The following is a 17,142-nucleotide window of genomic DNA, read 5'->3' as shown; positions in this document are numbered from 1 at the left end:
CATGCTGTCGATTTTAAGTTAGGGCTAGCTGAGGAGTGGATTCGCTTTGTGTGCATCCCTCATAACCCTCCTTGGCAGAGGGTTAGAGAAACATCGAGGAGTGCATCACTTAACCATTCCAGCTAAGTCAACCACTGAACATGAGTCAGCACCCAAAGCGGTCATCGGTTGAGAGGGAAAGCATCATCATAAACCTTAAACTGATTAACCAACAGGAAGTTGGTTAGAAAAAGAGATTTTGGGTGTTGGGTGTTTTTTTTTTTTTTGTCACTGTGGTATAAATAAAGTAGAATTCCTAAATTTTTTTCTTTTTTTTTAATGGCATGGGCAATTAATCTTGTTTGCCAATGAAACAGGAAGGAGATGAGTCGTTTTTAAAAAGATCAAGGTGAAAGATGGCTAATCCGGCCTAAGGGGGAAACGCTGCTCTGGATAAAATAGTATTGTGAATGGGCAACAAAACTGCAAATGAAACAGAGTTATAAGTATGCATTAGAAGGGAAAATGTTTATGACACATGCATCCCAGAATATTTAAAAGTAGCTGTTAGTGCAACAAAATATTCTAGGTAGTATCGTGATAGGTCAGAGGAAAGCACCCCTATTAACATGGAGCTGGAGTTTAAAAATTAACAAAATACCAGTTAGCAGGAAGAATGGGCTGAGAATCATATGTAAAACTTGGGGGATATTTTATTTTGGGTATGTGTATCTACCTCTCATTTTGTCGATTGCTTGTTTGCCTTCATCTTGATTTTAGTGCTCAGCTGTGGCAGCTCCATCTTGAAAGATAATGCAGACAGATCAGTAGACTAAGGAGGACTGTATGAAAGTTTCTGCAAAAAAAAAAAGTTTTAAAAAAGGGTACTGTTAACTTCAGAGGAGATTTTTAAAAGTATACAAAGCAAGGCTCCTAGAGATTTGCATTCCTTTTATATTGTAAAAACAGAAAAATGGTATATTGAATGAAATTTAACCGTAATTCAGATTTAAATGCCTTTCACATGTTCCGTAATTACAATTGATTGCTGCAAATTATTACTGAAGCCAGGGCTCAAAAAGATTTAGACACTAATGAATATTGAGTTGTAGTGAAAATATTTAAAAATAAAACTAAGAACATGAAGTTTCTTGCTTCTAAGTTAAGCCAGGCTCTAACTAAAAAGAAGATTCAAAGATATAACCTAGGGGCAGGTGATTTCATATGTGTGCTGTGGGTTTTCGTTACCCATGTTCTGAAACAGCAGATGGTGGTCACTGTCAAATCGGGTGCTGGATTATACGCACTGTGGCTCATAATTTTCTTTTCCAAATGCGATGCACAAACACATTTTCTACTGCCAAGGTTTGTTCTCCCTTCTTTCGACCTGTTTTGTGCCGTACAGGAAGGGAAGGATCTTCTGATGTCACGAGCTTTGTTTTTCAGATACTGTTGCGTTTTCGGGAAGCCGGTTCGGTGGGAAGATTCAGGTGTGCGTTAAATTGTGGCACTTTCCTTCTGCCCGCAACGCAAGCTGCCAGGCTCTTCCCCGATCCTGATAGCATCTGCGCATGGTTGTTTAGGTTGAAGGGTTTGTATCTCAAACATGAGTTTTAAGTGATGGCAATATGCAAATGGTAGCTAGAAACTCATCGTCCCTTCAGGCTGTTACAGTCATCTTTCTTTCTAGCTCAGATTAAAAGTTGTGTAAAAGGTGGCTGGCGGCAACCGAGCCTGAGTTACGGAGCGGTAACAGCGCTGCCAGTCTGGCAAAGTGGTCTGTGGCTTTGAGTCTGCCTAGACAGACAGTAGATAATGTCGACCCCAAAGCTAACAGTCTTGGCTACCCCTGTGAAGCGGCAACAGCCCCAAAGTTATAACCGTTTCTTGCAATTAAAAGAATTATGTTAACGGGGGTAGATATTTTAATAGTGTTAGCAGGTCAAAACATGAGTTTGCTCATAGAAGTTTATACCTAAGAGTTGGGTGTTTCAAGGAATGAAACTTCTGTGAATTCTCACTTTGTGAGATTCAGATATCCTCACAAGAGGACGTAAGTGGTTTGCTTTTTCTTTAAGTCTAAATAAATCTTTATTTTAGACCTAAGCTTAAGAAAGTTGGTCAAAAACCACACCGTGTTTTTATGCACTACTAGCACTTTGTCAGGCAGCTGTCTTGGACAGTTTTGCTTCTTAAATTTCTATTCTCACTTGCTTCGTGGGTTTCTTAAGAAATAATGGAGAGAAAGTTGCTACTAGCTGTGAAACCATTTAAAAGAAGCCTCAAATTCTGTGCTAATTGGATTAAACTTGTAAAATTTTCGGTTTGTGATCATGAATTCATCTGCAGAATGACTTTCATCCAGCTGTGTGACTGCCGCCTTTCACAGAAATCTTTGTCAGCTGCTAGAAATGTTGCTTTCTTATGACTCTTTTGCCCAAGTTTCTGAAATGTGGTGCTTCTCTTTCTGAATATCTGGTATTTTTTTTAAATATTTTAGATTTTCACTTGCACTGCTGATAAATTAATGAACTGGTATTACCTTAGAGCAGAACAAACATGCAGTTACTTATTTCCAACTGATGGGGAAGGGTGTTCTGCATTGCAGAATGACTCATGTTGGCTTCACCTTCGAAGTTTGCTTATGCTGATCCATAAAGAAAACTCATGCTCACATAATGCTGCTGTTTGTAAAATACCGAATGCTTACTGAGTAGTATTCAATTTTTCTATGCAAGTTAGTCACTGCTGAATGTTCTGCAAAATATAAAATGTGCATCTTTGTAGCATGGTCACATTCTTGTACTTCTTTAGGGTCCAGTAAACTAAAAATATTTTTTTTTTTTTCAATTGGGACACCTAAGTTTGCAAGACTAGGTTTTCAAGAAAAGGTGTTTGTGATATTTGACAGTTACAAAGAAACTGCCAAGAAACATTCACCTGTTGATATCGTTCACTGAAATTGTTGTGTAAGTGAAAGATGAAATGGTGAATCCAGAGTATAAATGAGACTTACTTGAAGTGCAGGTTGGATCACCAGTGACTAGAGGAAAAACACGCTATTTTTAAAGTTGAACCCGAAAAAGGGCAGAAATATCTTTGTAGTGGATCTCATCTGATATATGAAAAAGGATAAATCTTTCTGTTTTGTTTTTTTCCCCACTGAAGACTGAGGAGTGATGACCTCTAACCTTGGTAATGAAATTTGTTTTAGAAAAGTGATTTTTATTCAACCTGCTCTGAATTTTTTAACATTGCCTTTTTATTCAAGTGAGAGATGTAGGAGAAAGTGATTCTATAGTATAATCAACATCCTTCTCCTGGTAATGCTGAAGAAAACTCTCAGACAGTACCTGAGGAATTTAGCAAAATGGACACCGGAATGGTGTTTCTAGTAACTAAACAAAGCAAGGAATTAAAAAGCATTTAAATTTGTCCTTGTTTTAATTTAATGACCTAAAAAAGGACTTGCATTGAACTTAACCTCTGACAGAACACATTCAAAGAAGCTTGTTACATTTGTTAGGTGAATAAAGCTAAAGGGAGCTGAAGCCTTCTTAACTACTGATGTATGCAACTCTACGTTCATATATTTAATCTTGATTTTTCACTTACTTCACTGCACTGAGGATACTTTAATTTAGTTCAATATAACAGGATATATGCTCTTTCACTTGAATTTAAATGCTGCCATGCTTAGAGAATTGATTTTGTCTGCCAGAAATGTCTGTGCACGGATAAACCTTATGAACTAAGGTCAGATCTGCAATGGTCATTCTGTGTCTAACGGGGAGCATAAGAGCTTAGGTAACGGTTTAAGAATGAGATGTACCCCCCAGTAACCGGTAACACGCCTGTATCCCCGAGACCTTCCCCCAAGACCTTACATACCTTGGTTTTCACTGGAAAAACTTGCCAGACACTCTACAACAGAATTAATCTCACCGAATGTATTTAGCAGAGCTCAGATGTTTGCTTTTGGATGAGCTGACTCTTCCTAAAAGTGTCTTTCTCTCCATGGGCTACAAATGGATTATATGGAACTAGCTCAGGTGTAAATATCTACATTTGCTTAGATGAATCCTACTGCTATGCTGCTGCCCTTCCCTAGTTTTCTGTGGCAAAATACCTAAAAAATTCTGGGAGGCAGGAGTAGGGACTAAAGCTCAGGCTTCTTTTTCACAGGAATTAGACTCACGCTTCCTTTTCTTCTCCCTTCTTTGGGCCCTTGAATCTTGCATTTCTTTTCTAGCTGCTTGCCTTGTGGCTGGGCCACCCTCCTAGGAGTGGGAGCTGTAATTTTGAAGCTTTTGAGAGTGAGTGAAGGCATTGAATTCAATTTTACCATTTCTTGAATGGCTATGTAACTACTTAGTGTTAGATCAAAAGGTAAACGTTGCCATCTCAACTTCTTTCGCTTACAACCTTTCCAGTAAGTGTGAACTTCCATTGCTGTAATGGCCAGCAGATGCCTCAGTCCAGACAGAGATCTGGATATAAATCTTCGTTTCGCTACTGATCTTTCCAGAGAGGGGTTGTGTTTCTGAATATGTGCCTCTCTAGCATTTCCTATTGTGGAATTGAAGAATCCCATCTGATCAACCTGCCTTTTTTTTACTAGGGCTCCTAACTCTGCTTGTGCTTTCTGTGAGACACCTTGGTGCCTAACAAGACAGGCACAGGGCACCTTACATCTTCTTACATCTCTGTGGTGTGGGTAAGTGTATTCTGCAACATGCTCCAAAGGCTGGCTCCCAGTGCCTGAACTGGGCATGCTGATGCCATCCACTGCAGCTCTTCCCTGCCTGGGTCTTCTTCCAATGAAAAAAACCAAGCTACTAAAATCTCTCTGAAGTGGACTTACCCAGTGTATTGGGAAGCCATGGGGGTGCATATTTGCACTGAGGAGCTGTGAAGCACTCCAGAGTCCACTACTAAAGTGTAATCTTCCTGATTACTTTTCACCTTTGTCGTACCTACTCTTTATTTGAGAATTATAATGACACAGTTCAGTGCTAAGGAAGGAAATGAGGAGGATTTTCTGCTCGTAGTCAAAAAGTCGTGGTTATATTGGAGACTGAGATGCCTCAGCAGGCAAGAGAATCCCAGAGTCATTTTAGAAGATCTTATTTCCTGATTTTTACTAGCCAGAATGAAAGATACTTGTGCTGCCGTGTCTTTTGCTTTTATAGGCTGTGCTCCCAGCAGTTTCAGAGAGTCAAGTGCTTGCATATGCATGAATTAAGGATCAGCAAGTCAAGTGCTCTTGATTTTAAATAGTTGAAATGCACCATGTGGTCACTGCAAGTGATTTAACCGTGAACAATGGCAATCTATTACGATTTCAAACGTTTTCAGTACCTGTTTTTCAGTGCAGTCTGCTTGTTTTCACATTGCCGCCACAGCCTGATTTTTCTCACTCGCTGTTAATGTGTCCAGAGTTTGTGGACTTGAGCCCATTTTTTATTCAGTACATTTTTTGAGGCAGTAAACTGGGCTTTTATTTGCTGTCTCTCCTTTCCTGGGCTATTTCCAGTTTCTGAAATAGATCATGTGCTATTTTTTTCCTGTATTGTTTTCGAAGTAATTTTCCTTTTTTCTTTTTCTACCTCCATTTCTCTTTCGTGCACAGTACAGCATGCTTTTCTTCCTAAATTTTATGCTTTATTCTAACATCAGTCTTGCTTTTGTTAACCTTTCTGCTGTTGCTTAATATATTAGCTTAAAAAACCCCAACATTGCTAGGAACTTAATAGCCAGAGAATGAAACAGAGAGGACTTGTAATTTAGGTGAAAAATTAAAGCATCTTATAACTGCGAAAGGGCTGCTGAAAAACAGCTGAACTTCTGCGTAGGAATTTTGTTTAGATCGGTATAGTCTTTAACTCCAGCTTCAAGAGTTATGCAGATAACAATACATATGATTACTTTTTTTTTTTTTTTTTAAATCTCAGTTTCGGGTATAGCGAGAAGGTGACTGATGGTAGTGTGGGCATTAGAGAGCACAAGCATAATCAGATTGATTTGTGGGCAGTGGAAGAGGGTAGAATAAACAGAATGGGAGGGAAGGGTCCTCAATAACAATTTTGACAGGTGATAAATCCTGAATATTTGAAAATCATCTTGTAGCTAAAATTAGAGCTGAATTTTAAGGTCACATGCCGGTTGCAGCGAGGATTAATGCAGTGAAGTCAGTATGCAACTCTGATAGCCAGGTCTGTTAGGTTGGTGACACAACTTCCTAAAAGAACTGGAGGTGGAAAAGGCTTTTTGGTCCCAGTTCAAAGCTCTGTCCACGTTGGTCACAATTCATTCGCAAGCAACAGTGAGAGAGGCGGTGTGCTGGGATCCTTGCATGGGGATGGGTGGGAGGGGGTTTATCAGCAAGATGAAAATCTTAACTTTGCTGAATAAGGTTAGTGACACGTGCTCGGAGTAGTCCAGGCGAGCGGAGAGTCTTGTAATAGGTATTTGTACAGATAAGAGATATAAAGGTACTTGGATATTTGTATGAAAATGATCTAGCTGCTGAGCATCCAGATTTCAAAGTACTTTCGTAGGATAACAATGTCATTTAAATGTGAGCGTGGTTTGTTTGTTTTTAATGCCTGCCAAAATCTTTCTAGGAACAGGATATAAAACTGCTACTTGGTGAGTTGTTCTTTCTGTTTTGATCTTCGGTTTAATTACAGAACGTTCAATTGCTCTTTTCATTCACTCGGGAGGCAGAGCGGTTACATTTTTTCCTCTTTCCTGCTGCCTTTTTTTTTTTTTTCATGGGCACACAACTTGGTAGGATGATAATGCTCATCAAGTGACTCAGCTAGAAAATAAGATCTTTAGATTGTCCTTTGGAACAGGAACTACTGCTTTTTCATGTTGGGAAACACTACAGAGGTCAAATGCTTCAAATTTTTTTTTTTTTATGCCAAGCTTGCTGCATGAATATGGGGCTCCTTATTATCACAGTTATTTGTCAGAGGTTCACTGTAACTTCTTGCTTGGTTCATACTGAAGGTTTTGTCCTTCCATTTATTTATCATGCCAAGTTTGTACTAAGGCCATCATTTTTCTTTATGGTCTGTAAACTTCTTAATAACACATCCTAACTATAGGGATTTCCCATTTTCCTTATGCGAAGAGTTGAGATAAGAAACAAGTTAGTTCCTAGAGAAGAATATTTATGTTATCATAAACTAGCGCTGCTGCTGAAGGAGATCCTATCCCCTTTCTTTTCCCAAGTGTTTCTCTAGCTATTTAATGAACCAGATGAGGAACTTAACCTTTGGTTGAAACTAGTCTAGAAGACAAAGTGTTTGCTGCCTCAGACCGCTCATGGGACTTCAGACTTGCACACAAAAATGGAGGAGAATATTAAAGATGTTAGAAATGTGGTCACTTGTCTATTGGGTACTCTTGCACCTTTCGTAAGGGATGCAGCCGACTGGTTTTAGGCAAATTTATGCATAAGGGCTTGTCTGTAAAGGGAATTAAGTGCATGGTTAGTGTGTGGTGGGCTAAGTGGTAAATTTGCCGTGTAGTTCGCAACTCTTCATCAAGCGCCTGAGTGGATGCTCTTGCCTTTGCATGTGCTTCTAGTTCATCTCCCTCCAGCACTGACAGCAGAGGGAGCTGAACATGGTGGAAGCTATCTTGTATTTGCTTGCCGTGAAACTCTTTGCGCAGGGTGCCAGTAGCTAATGCACATCGGTTTTGTACAGGTTACTGTGAGCTAGCTTCCCTTAGTAGAAAAGAAGAGGAGGTGGGAGATTATTAACGATGCTGTCGATCTCGGCTGTCCACCTGCTTAGTGTGGTTTTATTTGACAGCGAAGTCATAGCGTGCAGAGGTAATTCTGGTCAAGGGAGAAAGATGAAAAAGAGCAAACTGTTAATGGAAATATTTGCCCTGTCTATCTTATGAGTCACTTCTTTTCTTCCACTTGCCAAAACAAGTTATCATGGAAAAAGGTTTTACTAGTGTAACTGGGAAGACCTGTTTGTGTTCGTGAAGCATGAAAACTGCCAGCAGCCTTTGCATCCCAAAACGTTACTTCTTGTTCCCTTCTCCCTAAGTCCCCACAGCACGAGGGGTTCAGTACGCTTTTCTCTTATCCCTGGAGGAGGAAAGGAGGCGTAGGCTTTGCAGTCCATATCAGTACCAGGGACTCTGCATACATCGTGGTTCTGATCTTTCCCTCTGTGTCCAGCACTCCAGATCTCATACAAAGCTTTTTTATTTGTAATCATTTTCCAAATAACAAGTTCCCCCTGTCCTCCCTCCAGACCCAGGACTTTGTCTGTCATCTACACTTTTTGTTTTCCTCCTTTACTTCAGTTTTGTTTAGGTGAGTGCTCAGCTGTGAGTGTATTCATTTTGGCAGGGAAAATAAGTAGAGGTGAAATGGGGTTATGGTTATGTGGGAAGGTGTTAATGGGTACCCACAGCCAGGTCTTTAATCCACAGTTATGCAGGTGTTTGAAAGTTACAGCTTTTCTAACCCGATGATGGGGTTTCCACGTGTTCGTACTTTTTCTCTTCCATTTCAACTTCCTGTCTTTCACAAATTTATTAGAAATGTGTGACTGATGTATGGGACATTCCCTGAAATGCTGGAGTAGATAGAATAGTGTTCAAAGGATATTGTATGAGGCCCAGACAAGAACCTGCCCTCCAGGAAAGTGCAGGACTTAACAAATTGGCTAAACTCCACCAGAAGCCCTATAATTGTATATACAGTGACTCATTCTCTCTGACTCATGGCTTCTTCCTATGAAAAGTCTGTATTTTTGAATATCTAGCAGATGGCACCGTGGTTTAATTATATTTGATTCTTTGAACCAGTTTTTCTTTTAAAATAGTGCTGTACAATTTTTATTAGCCCTGTGCACAGAGTCCTGGTGTTTTCTCCACCACTTAAGTGTATTCTATGAAGGTTTTAGAGAGCTACTGTATTACTTTCCAGAGAGATCAAAGTTTCATAAAAGTCTGAGAATGTCATTCAGATTTAGGGTTTTTTTTATATGTTCCATCACACTTTTTTGGCCAAAACCTTACACAGAATGGCTATTAGGCAAGAAAGATGCTATGTATTGTTCCTTCCCTTATGTGAAATTTTAAAAAATGCAAAACGTTATTAGGTTATTATAAGAGTTCCTGAAATGAGTGATGCCGGTCCCACTTGAATGGAGATGATATTTTACAAAAGAGATGATAGTCTACTGTTGTTATTTAAAAAAAACAAACAACATCACAACCCAAAAGTAATTACATCTCATGTTTGTTATCTTTGGTATGTTACAAGTAGGATTAGAAGAGCGTTGTAAAAATGATCCTTATTGATGTCCCACTTCAATGAACTCTTGTCAAGAATTCTGTCTATATTCTGAACAAAAGTAAGTTAACTTTATGCAGGTTCAATGCATTTCTGAGACGACTGAAATGTTAGCCTTGTTTACTAGTGCACTTCTTGCCAAATAAGTGGTCTGGGAAGGGATGGATTTTCTGCCACTCTTCAGCCTTCCTACTACCCCTCCCTGAGCTGGTATTTCTGGGCAAGTCAGGTGTACATTGCTGCATGTGATCCATATATTATTTACAGTTACTTTGGTTTCAATACAGAGTTTGTTTCTCAGTCCCATAGGCTTCTGCTGTAGTTCAGGCACCCCGGCTGGTCAGGCTGTACTGCACACACTCCCTAGTTTCTGCCTGCAAACTGGACATCAGTTTTCTTCTCCGAAACTCCCACCTCGTTCCTTAGAACAAGGAGGATAGTGTGCGATTCCTCTAAGCGCTTACTAGGGAATTGGCGAAAAGCCAGCCTAGAGATCCGGTCATTAATATTGTTATGATACCTGAAAAACATCTCAAAAGGGTAATAAATAAACAGAGAATGGATTTGAAATGTTTTGTGAAGTTTGTGAAAATAACCACATCGATACATCATCAAGATCCTAGTAATGCAAGAGCTGAAATGCTGGAATCTGAGAAAAGAAGTGAGGTTTCTATAGGTACTAACAAAAATCAGAGCAAGTGCTGACCAAGGGTGTGCAAAATTACTTTCCCATTTTGGAATTTTTAGCATTCTTCATGTCTTCTAAGACTGACACTCCAGCAAAGATTTTTGTGGTGACTGGGGATTTGATTATTCAAAACAAATCACCCGTGCTTCTTTAAACTAGGCTTCCAATCAGTATGTACCCATTAAAAAGAGATCTGATTAAAAACAAACAAACAAAAAAAGATGCAGAACAAAAAGCTTTGATCCAGCAAGATTTTGAATACTCTGGCTCAGTTCCATGTCACACAAACACAAGCTGAGGTTTAATTGTATGAGTTGACTTTGATGGAATTGCTCATGTGTATAAAGGGCTTTGCTTAATTTTGTTAGCGCCAAGTGCTCGGCACCTATCAGGGTTAAGACCTTTGATCTTGTTCCTTTTAAAATGTGTGGTAGTTTAAAATTATGAAATGCATCCATTTTCAGGAAAACCAAGGAGGAGATGTGCTAGGTTTCTTCAATATGTAATGGTAATGGAAATAATATAAATGGAATAAAAGTGAAAAAGTCAGAGCTAGTTTAGAGTTGCTTATGAATTATCCACGTTGAAAGGAGGTCTCTTTTTGGGTACCAGGCTGGTACTTTATGTATTTATTGAAGGAGTTTGTGTATTAAATTTCTGGCTGCAAATGAGCAGCGATGATTTACTTCTGAAATGACACAAGCATTTTCATCAAACTGATATTTTACCAACTCACTATGTTCACTTGGAAATAGAGGCATTTGATTGAAAGACAAATATCAGTTAGGTGAATTCACGTTAAATATTGAAAAGATTCACACATACTCAAATGTTGTATAGATCAGTAAAAGAAATAGCATCTCAGTAACGTCTAGTTTAGAACAAACACATTTGGTGTCCCAGCTGTTTATCCTGTGTCAAGTAATGCAGAAAAACCATAGTCATAAATTGTGATCATAAAAGTTCTTGGGTTTTAAACTTTTAAAGTGTGTGTGCGTAATGAAAATGCTTTCAGAAAATAAAATTGTACGCAAATAGTAGAGAAACAAAAATACTTGAAAGGTTCATTTATTTAAGTTTTTCTCAACAAATTCCAAATGAGAAAGCTCAGGTCACTGGGCATGTATAGTGGCATTAATTATTATCAGTTACGTATTTTTAAAAAGTTATACTACTAGCTTATAAAAGTGATGTTCTGCAAATTTGCCACTTGGTGGTGCCAGACGGATTTATAAATCACAGATGTGAGCTAAGACAAGATATTGAAGTTGTATCTGAGGAGTGTACACCAAGAGATAAGTAAAATTTGGTTGGAAAACTTTGATTCTGTGATGGCACTGGTGCAGCTGTACTCAGCAGCAGTTCTGGCCTCCATCCCTCAAGCCCCAGATCTCGAGTCCCTCTCTGTCCCTCCAGTACAAAAGAGAGTAAGTATATAGCAAAGCTGCATCTGTGAGGACAAAGTTTCTGGAACATTTCTCCCATACCACACACCCAGCCAAAAATAGTTTGGATTCAGCGATATTCCAGGATGGCTTTGGGGTTTCTGGAGGCAGCTGCAGGTGTGCTGCTCGCCGTAGTATTTTTGTAGGTGTTTGACTGGCGTAGTTCCTGTCCAGTTGTTGTTTTAATGCTGCCGAAATTTTTACGTGTTTATCACTGAGGTCCGTTTCCTTGAGTTTAAGGAAGGGCACAGGAAGGGCAATGACCATCGTAAATGTAAATCTAAACAAAAAGACCCATGTGATTAAATTAACCTTCCTCCATCTCTCAGTTGCGGGGCTGCTCTTCAGCAGACGTTAAGTTACTATGTTTTATTAAAATTTCTCAATTTGTCACAGTGTTTCAGTGTTATCAGTGTTTAGCATTGAAGTATATTTGCACCAGACTTCATAACTTTTTGTTTTCTCTCTCTCTTTCTCTCTCTCTCTCAATACTGCAGTTCCAAAAGAATTGGTGGAGCTTCACTTGAAACTGATGAGAAAGATTGGGAAGTCTGTCACAGCAGACAGATGGGAAAAATATTTGATCAAGGTACAATATGCGTGTTGTATTATTCTGCAATGCTGGAATACGGTTATGATGAGCTGTTGTGTCAGCAATCCCTGGTATGAATTATAGTGAGCCTTGGGCTGTGTTGTGGCCAACATCGATGTGCGTGCCCAGACTTTAGTTGCATAAGATCCCAGCTTAACTTTCAGTCTGCCTAGGCTTGTGTAAAAAAATCTCTGAAAATAGAATCTTCTGCACGTAAAAGGGCGTACACCTTCATACTTGGTAGTAAAATACTTCTTTGAGCATTAAGACCCTAAACAAAGAAGGAGATTTAGTAGCCTGCAAATGGGCTAAATTGAGCAGAGAGATTTACACAGTAACAATTCATTTGTATATCAATTGTCTGGATATGATTTAATTACTGTGTTTGGTTGGTATTCATACAGGGACTAACCGTACAGAGTTCTTGTAGCATGTATTAATAATAAATGAAAGCATTGTAGTGATTTATATTTGCATGCTCAGAATGGCACAGCTAAGATGAAAATGTAGTTATGCATCAGTAAAAATATAGCATCCCATTGTTTTACATAATTCTGTATTGGTATTTTAATTGTGGCTATGCCATTGTTGGCACCTTACATGCAAATAGTTTTCAGTTTAAAGAATTTACACTGCTTCAGAAAATAAGAATATACAGATATTCAAAACTATTAGGTTACCATTTCCCCTCTGGATTTGTTCCATGTGTCTTTTAATCCACAAAAATGTAGTCTTGGTATTGTCCGTACAGCCATGATCGCATCTTACTTAGAAATACAGCATTATGGTAATAGCAATGATACAAGTAATGGCACTTGGCAAATCCAGTTGCAGTTTGCCCCCTTAAGTGCCATCTATAAGCTTTACAGAGACAGAGATTTCTCTTGAGGTTTGTGTAGTCTTAAGAGGATGATGTTTTTAGGACTGGGAGTATGTCAGGAAATAACCTGCTGAAGGGCCTTAGGTTAAATCTAACCTCTTCACCAGTTGTAAAATATTTATGATGATGCTTTAAAATAATAATGTAATAATTTATGTAACTTTTGTGTACTTTGTATATTACCGAGTACTGTGGTTACTGAATTGCGTTAAATTCTTTAATATACTGAAAAGCCATTGCAGCAAGCTGAGAAAACCCAACTCTGACTAGTTAACTCATGTACCCCACTGAAGCCGCTTACCACTTGTGTGGTAAGCAGAAAGCAGAGGGATAAAACAAGTTTATGAGGGAGTAGTTTGGAAAATCTTCCTTCAGCAGGCATTGAAAGGATGGGAAAGTGGTAAGGAAACCCTCCCACACGCCCCTGCTAAGACCAAGTAAGCGGTAATAAATTCTACTTCATTTAACAGTCTCCAGAGCTAACTTGAAGCTTATTCTAGCCAGTGGTTCAAAGGAACCTTGAAGAACAAAGGAATTTGAATATAACTAATTAGAGAGGTATGCTAATACTGTCCCCATTTCAAAGGGGTATAATTAATTTAGAAAAACAACGAAGAGTATTGGGAAATGCCACAAAAGCCAGGAAAAACTGAAAAGGTGTGGAACCATTGAGAGCATTCTTCCTAGATGCCTGCAGTATTGTTCGACGTATTATTGACGTACTCTAAGAGGCAATGTTGACCTGTTTTTCCTTTGTTAGAAACTACTGTGTTGCTTTGATAAAACAGGGTTTGATACATTCTAGATGTGACCGTTTTCTTATTTAGGAGGAAACTTTAAGTGGAGGACATTCAAACTTACATGCTCTTAATATTTATGCCTGTACATATTATTGTTTTGTTTATATACCGACTGTTTATAAAATATGCTTTATTCGACTGCTGTGCTTATAAAGAGCATCATAAAAAATTGTCTCCAAGCTGTGGCTGATATTTTGACAGATGAATGTCTTTTGGGATAGGGAGTGAGCGTGGCAGTTGAGAGCTCTTTCCCTTCCCTCTTCTGATGGTGAACCACCCAAGTTGGCTCACCAGCGTACACACTAGTCTTTTTTGGAAGAAAATGGCTATAGGGCTCCAGGAATCTGACTTTTCTCCTCTGCACAAGGAACGTATGTGGTCATGTATGACCAAGGTAAAGAAATGGCTTGTCCTAAACGTTTTAACAACTAAGAGGAACTGTCCAGCTTAGCCGTTTTTTGAGAAACGCGTAGTTGAGTTAATTCAGATTGCACTGTCTCCTGGCAAAATGCTTTACTTGACTATTGTCAAACATATTTTCTGCTATTATACAGATAAGATTTCTCTGGACTGGTCCGTCTGGAACCTTCAACCCCGAAATCGGCACGTTCTGAACACACTGTCTTTTCTGATTGTTAGAATTCAGGTGTCTGTAGTCCCACCCAAGCAGACTCCTCTGCTGTGTCTTTCACCTTCCTGTTTTCGTTGTTTAAAGTGAACATTTGGAGCATGGTAATAGTAAGTGTTGGATGCCATCGTAGCTGCTTTGGAAATATTTGAGAGATACACGTTTCAGCATCTCTTTTGCAGGGTGGGAAGGTGCTGACCCCTCTTTAGCATGCAGAAGCCAGCTGCTCCCGCAAGCAGCAGGTTTTTGATCGGTGTGAAACGTCCCCTCTATGAAGGCAGAGACTAACATTTCAGCGGAGCCTGAATCAATGAGATCTGTAGTTCAGGGTTGTGACAGTACTTGTCAGGAGAAAGCACAATCATCTGGTTTTTAATTGTCAAAATGTAGTCATTTCGGTTTGAACAGATGCTTCATCAGCTCTGATGTCTCTGAGCTTTTGCTTTGACAATCGTACACTTCCGCAGCACCTGAAACTTCTCATTATTGCTTTCACACTCAATGAGTAAGTAATGAACAGCGACTGGCACATGCCCTTAGCAAGAGTTTTGATATACAGTTTCCCAGCATTCTTCACGTTACACGGTTGAAAGAGAGAAAGCAGAGTAGCCTTGTTTTGCGAGCGAGCAGTGATTGTCGCTCGCTGTGAGCTTTGGCATTGCATCAGAGAAGTATCCGTGTAAAGTTCCTTAACCTCGGAGCAGGAAGAACTGCTCTCCAGCAGGATTCATTGTGACCAGAGAGCACTCTCTTCACTGTTCTCTGTAGGTCATAGTTTAAAGTCAGAGTATGATTTATGGTGTGGCTGAGCCGATCTAATTGCAGGCTTACCCTTGGGTCACTTAAGAACTGGTGTCAGTACTAGGGATAGCAGAGGGTAGGTAGCACGGCCGTGGGGACAGAGGAGGGGTAGCGGCCCCTTTCTTGGTTGTAGCCCACGTGGAGTTTTACAACATGAATCAGCTGATCCGTACATCTGGTGGGTGAAATTTAGGGTTATTTTTGCTGCTGTTTCCAGAGAAAGCCGCTTTCAGATGTGATTTACAGGTTTCTAAGTAGCTTAGTGACTGTATCTTGTGTTTAATAATAATTCGGTGATTGGGAGAGTACACTGTTTTGATTGAGTCCATTCAGCAGGGCTTTGCTTCCTTGCAGATTGATGGGCAGCAGTACCTCGTGTGCTAATTTGGACAGTCGTGATTCAACACTGGCACTTCAAAATAATCCCGACTGGAGAAGTAGCTGTGATTAGCTTTCGCCTCCTTCTAATGGGTTATTTCCACTAGAATAGCCTCGCCGACTGGAGATCCCACCGTGTGTCCTCGATAAGCAGCTCTTCTCTGTTCATGAGAGTTGTCTTAAGCATGTCTGAGTTGTTTAGGAGGAGAGGGAATTCCTTCTCCACCGTTATTATTGGAGGTCCCGCTGATTCAATCTATTTATCCTCTACTGCCACTTTTTTTCATGTTCGTTTTTTTTTCCCCATAGTGGTGTCATTGAATTTATTTGCTTTAAGTAAATTGAAATTGGCTATACTTACAATATTTTAAAATATTTATCAAGCAGCTTGAAGCCCAAGATGTTTTCTAAAGAATAATAATTCCACAGCGTGGAGCGAATATCGGTTGCATTTGTTATCTGCAGTACAGTTGCAGGACTTAGGGGGCCCCAAGAGAGCTTGGCAGCTTATGTGCGAAGTGCTGTAAGGACACGTAGTAAGAAATCACATCTACTCGAGAGAATTTATGTTCTAAATAGACAAGTCAGAAATAGAAAAATGGGAGATTTTGCACAGCAAAGACAAGAATACCTTCCCAGTTCAGAGTTGTGCTGCCTAATTTAAGAGGTTTAGAGAAGTTGGTGGTGATCAGGGCCTCGATGATCTACTCTTCCATGGAGACTTGCCAGTGCTTGCCAACCTAACCCAGTTTCAGTTGTTCATTTTTGTGTGAGGCTTTCTGACCTGCTGTCCTCAAGAGTTCACGTATAATTGTTACTGCAGTAAGGTACTATTAATATAAAAGTTGAAGTTGCTTTTATCCACTGACCCTAGCAATCTTATTATTTTGTTTGTGACAGATATGCCAAGAATTCAACAGCACTTGGGCTTGGGAGATGGAAAAAAAAGGATACCTAGAAATGAGTGTTGAATGCAAACTGGGGATTCTGAAGGTACACATTCATCAACTAAGCTTCTAAATGACTTTTTCTTCGCTCGCTTAAATATCTTGGAGATCTGGCTTTCTCACTCACTTAAACATCTTGCAAATTTAGCTTGATTGAACCATAAGTAGATATATTAAATGTAGAGCTGATCTTGTAATAGACACAATATTCATTGTAGTGGGGTGGGCTCAAACTGAATGTAATGTTTTGTTAGCATATTTTTCACACTTTTGATGAAACTTTGTATGAAAATTGTTTTGTACTTACTGTTTTGTCAGTAGCTATTTGCCTGTGCAGTATGCTTTTTAAAATGTTTATTAGCTTGCTGAATTCCAAAGGCAAAGATGGGACTTTATCTTTTCAAGTCTTGAGAAAACTGTCAGGGTTGGTTCCAAGTTATGTATGTGTTTTATTGTAGAATGAGATCATTTGTACTATGTAAAAAAAAAAAAAAAAAAAAATTAAAAATAAACTTTCTACGCTGGCCAGGAAAAAAAAATCAAAAACAAAAACTTGTGTCTCATTTAAAAACAACACGGTCTGGAAAAAAAACTGATAGCTATAGCTAACTCACAGATCCAGTAGAGAGAGGCCTAAAAAGAAGTTCTGAATTGCACCAAAAGGAAATGA

At 39.2% G+C, this 17,142-nt stretch overlaps 1 protein-coding gene across 4 annotated transcripts in view; it reads left to right on the top strand.

The window, feature by feature from the left end:
- The window catches only part of RSF1 (remodeling and spacing factor 1), a 59,276-nt gene that overhangs the window by 11,114 nt on the left and 31,020 nt on the right, over window positions 1–17,142 (top strand). For 3 of the 4 annotated variants that reach the window (XR_007766557.1, XM_050898214.1, XM_050898222.1), the window contains 2 exons: window positions 11,944–12,035; window positions 16,426–16,518. Coding sequence is in view for 3 of the 4 variants with exons in the window: in XM_050898214.1 (XP_050754171.1) it covers window positions 11,944–12,035; window positions 16,426–16,518 (185 nt within the window). In the remaining variant the exon portion in view is untranslated. Of the gene's footprint in view, window positions 1–11,943; window positions 12,036–14,426; window positions 14,457–16,425; window positions 16,519–17,142 lie in introns of those variants that run through there. The other variant, XM_050898230.1, reaches the window with a different exon arrangement.

This window comes from Gymnogyps californianus, chromosome 1 (assembly GCF_018139145.2).
Source record: "Gymnogyps californianus isolate 813 chromosome 1, ASM1813914v2, whole genome shotgun sequence".
Classification (NCBI taxonomy): Eukaryota; Metazoa; Chordata; class Aves; order Accipitriformes; family Cathartidae; genus Gymnogyps; species Gymnogyps californianus.
This window is presented reverse-complemented; position numbering and strand designations above follow the sequence as displayed.